Source organism: Malus sylvestris, chromosome 7 (assembly GCF_916048215.2).
Source record: "Malus sylvestris chromosome 7, drMalSylv7.2, whole genome shotgun sequence".
In the NCBI taxonomy this organism is placed as follows: Eukaryota; Viridiplantae; Streptophyta; class Magnoliopsida; order Rosales; family Rosaceae; genus Malus; species Malus sylvestris.
The window spans coordinates 21,477,184-21,484,514 of NC_062266.1; the positions used below are offsets into that span (position 1 = coordinate 21,477,184).

The following is a 7,331-nucleotide window of genomic DNA, read 5'->3' on the forward strand; positions in this document are numbered from 1 at the left end:
ATTGGATTAATTAGTTCATATCCACTTTTGGTTCAATTTTTTATTTTTTGAATCAAATGAAAATTTCATTCAAAGTTCAAGATGGTCCGTATTTATAAAAGGACAATACAGATTTGTCACTAAAAAGCAAGGTTCTAAAAAACGCTAGGCGCTAGTCGGGCGGCGGGTTAGCGCCTAGCGCCTAGGCGGATTTAGGTAAATTTTTTGTATATCCTGTGAATAAGTGCATAGTGACTCTTCCAAAACAAGTAGCAAATGTACAAAAGAAATATTTCTTTCAATAAATGAAGTAATTCATAAAGTCGTCTATTTTCTTTAGGTGATAATCTGGGAGGCCAGTGGCGCAACAAAACTGTTGGCATCATATATTATTAGAACAAGTCTGGTTGAGCAGTTCCAGCAATACAGGAATAAGTCCCATGGTGAAAGTCTTCGCTAATGGTAAATTTTGATCACCTTAATACTAAAAGCAGCTCATAAGCCATATGACAGATGAGCAATCAGGTTATAACTAACATATCAATTCTTGCTGCGAATTTTAACATGCAACCAATCCAAATGATCTTTCCTTCCAATAACAAAGTTGTAATAAAAGCATCACTACACCTTTTCCTTCCTGCCCGAGAACATTTTCTTCTGGAACAAAGCAGTTCTCAAAAACAAGTTCACATCTGCGAATCATAATAATATGCTGTACTTCAGAACAAGTTTTCATAGGATAAAATTAACAACAAGTCAAATGTTCAAATGCTACACATGCAGACACTGACAGAAAAGAAAATCAAGCTACGAAAGTTACTAGGCATCAAACTCTTCTTCACCATATCCCTCCAAGACCCTCTCCGTGTCAGACTCGAACTCAATTTCTTCATCATCTCATTCTTCTTCCGTGTCCTCATCCGATATAAAATCTTCTTCATGAAGTTCTCTTACTTCAACATTTTTAGAACTCCCCCTAGGCTCTAAGGAACTACCTACCTCCGATGTCTCTCCAATTCCCGAGCCAAACTCAAGTTCTTCATCACCACCCTCCACAATCCATCCTTGAGCCATACTAGCTTCACTTGCAAGTAGTATGTCCACTTTCTTCTCCTTTTCTCTTTTCTTCTTGTTCATAATCCTTGCATTAAATTGGACATAGACTAAATTATTTAACCTTGTTGTATCTAGTCTATTCCTTTTCTTTGTATGTATACCTTCAAAAGAACTCCAATTTCTTTCACAATCGGATGAACTTGTAGTCAATGAGAGTATCTTTATAGCCATCCTTTGCAAATTAGGCACACCATTTCCATAATTATACCACCATGCAACTAATGAAAAACAAACACACAATTAGTAATGAAAAATAAGTACTAAACTCAAATTTAATAAATAAAATATAAGCATATGTGAATAATATTCATAGCCGGATTATAGTTGTGCATCTCAACTATAATCCACCTTCTTTTACTCTATACTTGTGCATCTCAACATTTATCACTTGGTTTTGAACCTCATAGTTATCGGGGAAGAACTTCTCAACACAAGTAAAAATCCCCTCCATGACAATTGGATCATGTTGTATGCTTTGATCCTTGAAGAAATAATAAGGGTTCAAGAGGTAGCCCGCCAAATGCAATGGACCATCAAGCTGCTCACGAGCTTTTTCATCAATAATTTGAAGAATTGGTTGATAGTTGGCCTCATTGTTCTTGAATGTCTCTTTAATCTCCATCTTTGCTTTTTGTAGCTCTCCATACAAAAACCCCATTGATGGCTTCTTATCCCCATCCACAATTCGAAGTAGCTTGAATAAAGGTTCAAATACTTTCAAGCAAAGTAAGACCCCACTCCAAAAATGTGAACTCAATATAGTAGCATATGCTACTTTCCCCTTTGTAGTCTTGACATGTTTGCATTGTTCCCATTCTTCACTAGCAACCATAACCTTCAAGTCTTTTTTCTTATCCATCAAGCTTTGCAATGTGAGGAAAGAAGTTGCAAATCTAGTGACTCCGGGCCTTATTATGTCTCTTTTCTTGGTATGCTTCCTCATCAATGCCAAAGTTTTATGATGTGCATAAATGAAGATGGTGAAAGTCTTTGCCTTGTCAATAACTCCTTTGAACCTAGGGAGATTACCAATCCCTTGAAGCATGAGATTCAAAGTATGAGTGGTACATGATGTCCAAAACATATTCGGCCTCTTTTTCTTCATCATGTTTGCCGCCGCCATATTGTTAGAAGCATTATCGGTTACCACTTGAATAACATTTTGAGGCCCAATTTCTTCAACACACTTGTCAACATATTCAAAGATATATTCCCCTGTGTGTGCTTCACTAGAGCATTCCTTAGAAGAAAGAAATATGGTGCCTTCCTTGCACTTGACACATAAATTCATTATGCTTCTTCTTTTTCGGTCACTCCAAGCATCGGTCATGATTGAGCAACCATTCAAAGCCCACTCTTCTTCATGTTTCTTGAGTGACTTTTTAACTCTTTCTACCTCTTCTTTCAATAATGGCTCTCTTAATTCGTATTGGCTTGGAGGTAGGTAACACGGGCCAAATTGACCAACTGCTTCCATCACCCGCTTGAAGCTATCATTATCAATAGCATGGAAAGGAATATTGGCTTCATACACCCATCGAGCCACATATTGATCCACTTGATGTGCTCTTTCCTTCCAAATTGCATCATGGATGTTTTGTTGCCAAGTCTTCTTACTTCCCTCATTTGAATAATCGGGATTGATGGAGGATGCAAACCTATCCTTAGGTCCAAGAGTGCGAGGTCTTTTCCTTGACCCAACCACTTCAATGTCTTCTTCTTCTTCTTCTTGAATTTGTTGAAGTCGCACCTCTTCCCTCACTTCCACAAGGTGCTTATCCCTTTGTTTCTTCTTATTTTTTGCTTCTTCTAATGCGGCTCTACATTTAGCTTTATCCTCATCCGAAGACTTTGTGCACGCCGCTACATTTCCCCTTATGTTGGCTACGTGCTATTTTAATCTATGTACTCCACCACTAATGATTTTGTTACACAACTTACATTTCATCTTATCTAAGTTTGTAGGATTTGCCAAGATCCCATATTCCCATCCCACATCTTCCGAGCTACGCTTCAACACATTTTCAGTTTGAGAGGAGGACGACATTGCATTAGATGCTCCAGAAGATGAGGTACCAGTCATCACACAAGAAAGAAACAATCCTAAAGTTCATATAAAATAAACATTACAAACTATAAATGACTGTCCCATCCAATAAAAAAGAGCAACATTACATGTGAAAGGTTGCAAATGTGAAAACCTTAAAATGCAGCAAGTGGTCCATGCATGCATGAATGAAAATATATGGCATGTAAATTGAGCTAGGGTTTTGGAATATATGAATAGTAGTGGTAAAGTGGATTAATTTTAGTGCTCCAACTCCAATTGCATTTTGACTTAGTTAGCTCTGATTCTGGCCTTACATTTTGATTCACATCCAATCTATTTATATAACAAATTATAGATTGCCCTCAACGTGAAACACATTAGTGCACTACACATCATATTTAGCACACTGAACCGAGTATGAATATATAATTATATCGATGCTTTCCTTTCCCAGCAGATTAAATAGATAATACTTCTATGATCTACCTTTACCATAATTCATAAAGTGTAAGAAGGAAAAATTAATTAAAAGAAAGAATTCAAGAAGAACAACTACAGGAATATGCTTAACCATAATAGACTTTGTTTAATAACTGAAACTAAATATGTATCGGACTTCAAGCATATACACTAGTGCCTAACGACATTGGAAAAATTTTCAAAAGGTGCACATAATATTAACCCAGATACACAGTGGAGGTGCTCTCCTTGAGGAATCAATGGCTTTTTTCTGTCAACCTGTACATGCTTAAAAGGATGATTAAAAGAAAGAATTCAAAAAGAAACATACCTGAATAATTAGCAGAGATGATCGAGGTGTGGATTGGAGAATTGTAGCCCTACTAGTTTAATACCCAAATTTAACCCTAAGATCAAATTGAGGAAAGATAATTTGGTATGTTAGACCATAGCCCAAGATCAAATACCTAACTCTCAAATTTCTTTACCCATGAGTTCATGACACTACAAGATAGGAGAAGAAGAGAAAAGGGAAGAAGATGGAAAAATTACCTTTTCTTGCCTGAGGTAAAATTGGCAAAGCTACTGGAAGCACAATCGCGATTCGCAAGCACGTGGTCCTGGAGGCTGGAAGGAAGCACAATCGCTCGCAAGCACCGTGCACTGCAGTTGAAGAGTTTGAGAAATGAGTAGAGACAGAGAGACGACGACGGCTTGGTTTTTGGCTTTTGCTTTTGTTTGTGGTAAGAAGAGAAAGTGCAGGGCACGGGTTAGAATTAGGCTTAATCTAAGTTTTTTTTTTTTTTTATTTCAAAAAAAAAAAAAAACGCCCAGCCGCCTAGCCCTCCTAGAGCCACCCCGATTTTTCCAGCCGTTTTGCATGAAATCGCCAAGGTTCCAACCCGCCTAGCGCCTAGGCGGCCGCCTAGGCCGTTTTTTCGAACACTGCTAAAAAGTCAACAAACTTGATTAAACCAAGCATCATCACAATTGTACAAAAAAGTTAAAATTACAATTTCTTTGACAACAAATTTGCACGACAAACTAACCTTAGGTGTATACAACTTCGTACTTGGAAAGGTAAAATCTTGGTGTTATTTACAAAACTCTCTCACATGCTTTTGTAATGTTCATGAAGAACCCTTTCGAATCCCCTCTATTTATTCATTCATAGCTTGTCCTCAATTCATTAGTACTCGAAAAATCCTCTTCCAAAACATACCCTAAGGGACTATATGACAACAAAGCTTCGGCCTAAACCAATCCCTACCTAATCTTGTCATAGAAGGGACTTCTTTCTCGACGGCCGAAACCCCCGCCACCCAATTTTTACTTTACAAGACCACAACATTACAAGGACGATGATCTTTTCATGATGGGCTCGAGGTTTTGATGTTGGACCCCCTGCATGGGCTTATTCTTGGGCCTTGAACTACTGAGAATTTTAACCCAGATTTTATCATTATGGTCTAGGCTGAATCTTAAATCTCTCTTAATCCAACATTGGAGTTATCATAATAACCCATGCTATAGATTGTTATCAGATTACAAATACTTATTCACACTCCTAATCTGTCATTATACACTTCCAAATTCAATATTAAAATTTTTCCACACCCAAGTGTCATTAGTGGGCTTACTTGTTAATTGTTAGGAGAGTTGAAGATTGGTAGGACGGCATTAAGGTGCATAAGCACGATTACTTTTCGCTACTGCAGTAACCGCCATCTGCCAATATACTAAATTCTTCAATAGCTTTTGTTTAGTGGTGAATAATATTAAAGAAAGAGCAATTCCCAAATGAGTTCCTTTACAAGTCGAAAAGTGGCAGTTTCATCTTCCGAGGAATAATAATTTCCAAGGAAGTTATTGGGGTTAGCTCAACTGACGAGGGAGGTATGAGCATATGGAAAGTTGTTTATATCAGAAAATTATGTAAGTTTACAGAAATTAAATGACATTGAGCATTTTTTTCATTGTCAATTGAATCAATTTCAGGGTGTCATCTCAATTATTTTTGTGATATCAAAACAAATTAGTTCATAAATCTGCACATCACATGCTACATATTTTTAGAGTTTGACTCAAATATTAGGATGTGTGAGAAATATGTAGAAGTATCCCACATCGAAAAGTTAAAAAATCTTGCATAAGTTTATAGGCTAAATTGGATCAATGATCCTCGTGGTAACATGGTAATCGGAAGATAGCCCCCATGGTGAAAATATTCGGATTTAAACCCTCGTGGTAAACTTTGTTAAGATTTAAGCTCAAAATTAACATCTTTCTCATCTATCTATTAACCCAGTCAACCTTCATAACCAAAAGAGAAAAAAACTCATTCATCCAAGGCTATGAATTCGTTGATCCACGCTTCTATTCCATTCAAAGATCTTTTGTCTATTAATCAATAATTTCCCTAAATATGCCCATTTGAGAAAAAATGATATCAAAGAATATCCTTCAGTTGTCAGATTACAGAAGGAAAAGAACTGAGACGCCACACTCTCCTTCAGTTGTCAGATTTCAAAGAAAAAATGATTACAAACCCCCACACAAGAATTAAATATCATAAAATCCTAATTATAATATCAAAAACTAAATACAAAAAACAGTTCTTTCCCACACAACCTGATTCTACGTATTATGCAAATTCACATCAAAATTGAAAGAATTGGGGGATTCAGTAAATATTAATCGGGAGAGAACAACCAGAACGCAAAAGGCTTTGAAGACTGTGGAGAGGTTACCTGCGTCGTCCGGGATGTTGCCGCTGGAGAGTGTGGTGTCTCGGCTACACAGGAGAAAAATGCAGGACAAATTGAGATTGAACGCAGTAGATTTCGTGATTTTAAAATTCAATGAAATCTTTGGGGGAAGGGTGGGATTGTTAATTTTGGGTTAATGGAGAGTTCACATAAATGTTAATTTTGGGCTTAAATCCTATCGGAGTTCACCACGAAGGTTTAAATCCGAATTTTTTTCACCACATGGGCTATCTTCCGATTACCCTCTCACTACAAGGACCATTAATCTAATTTAACCAAGTTTATAAGGAGTCAAACCACTCTTCAATTACTATGGATACTAAATTGGAAGCCTGATCTCCTTTGTGTGTGGTGGGGGGTGGGGTGAGGTGCTACTCCACTAAATTGGATTTCATCCTACCAAAAATCAGATTGGGGGGTTGTGGTAGAGAAATGTGGATGGGTGGGTGGGGGGTTGTGGTCAGAAAGCGGATAGTGCCTAATATTTTTGGTCAAATGTAACTTTATTTTTAGGTCATATATAAGATACCCCAAAATCCAAAAGAGCGCTACTAGATCCTTCCTATTGTCTTATCTTCCCGTCCACATTATAACCACACCCATCACAAAAAAAGTTAAAAATTAAAATGTTATTTTCCCTCCCACCATTTTTTCAAAAATAACCTCTAATATATATTCAAATTCTTTAGAAGAATAGATATTAGAGTGCTCATAAACCCAGCTAAGCCTTCACTAACCGCCAAGGTCTTTCTTTTCGATTTTTATTCTAATCAAAATTCCAAAAATATGATTGAAATGAGGGATAAACAAACTCATTCTCTATTGAACTCTTTTTCTTCGCCCTCCGTTGCGTCTTACTCCGGAACCTACACGGATCCCTGCCCACAACCACCCCTCCTTCTCCTCTTCTCTGTCAGTCTCCCTTGTCTGCTCTTTGACTACCCCCATGTCAAAGAACA

At 37.2% G+C, this 7,331-nt stretch overlaps 1 protein-coding gene across 1 annotated transcript; it reads right to left on the reverse strand.

Moving 5' to 3' along the window:
* Positions 1–689: 689 nt before the first annotated feature.
* Positions 690–6,788, reverse strand: LOC126629357 (uncharacterized). Its single transcript, XM_050299382.1, has 5 exons — positions 6,355–6,788; positions 4,157–4,267; positions 3,936–4,011; positions 3,037–3,198; positions 690–1,313 (listed from the first exon to the last, which is right to left on the reverse strand). Exons 4-5 carry the CDS (start codon positions 3,176–3,178, stop codon positions 877–879), a joined length of 579 nt encoding a protein of 192 aa, XP_050155339.1. The 5' UTR covers positions 3,179–3,198; positions 3,936–4,011; positions 4,157–4,267; positions 6,355–6,788; the 3' UTR covers positions 690–876.
* Between the last annotated feature and the right edge of the window lie 543 nt (positions 6,789–7,331).

What these genes read in the sequence shown, in the direction of transcription:
- LOC126629357 (XM_050299382.1), bottom strand. Translation starts at nt 3,178, where the DNA reads ATGACTGGTACCTCATCTTCTGGAGCATCTAATGCAATGTCGTCCTCC. An exon ending in AAACTTAGATAAGATGAAAT is followed by an intron (nt 1,314 to 3,036) that starts GTAAGTTGTGTA and finishes GTTTTTCATTAG; the next exon opens with TTGCATGGTGGTATAATTAT.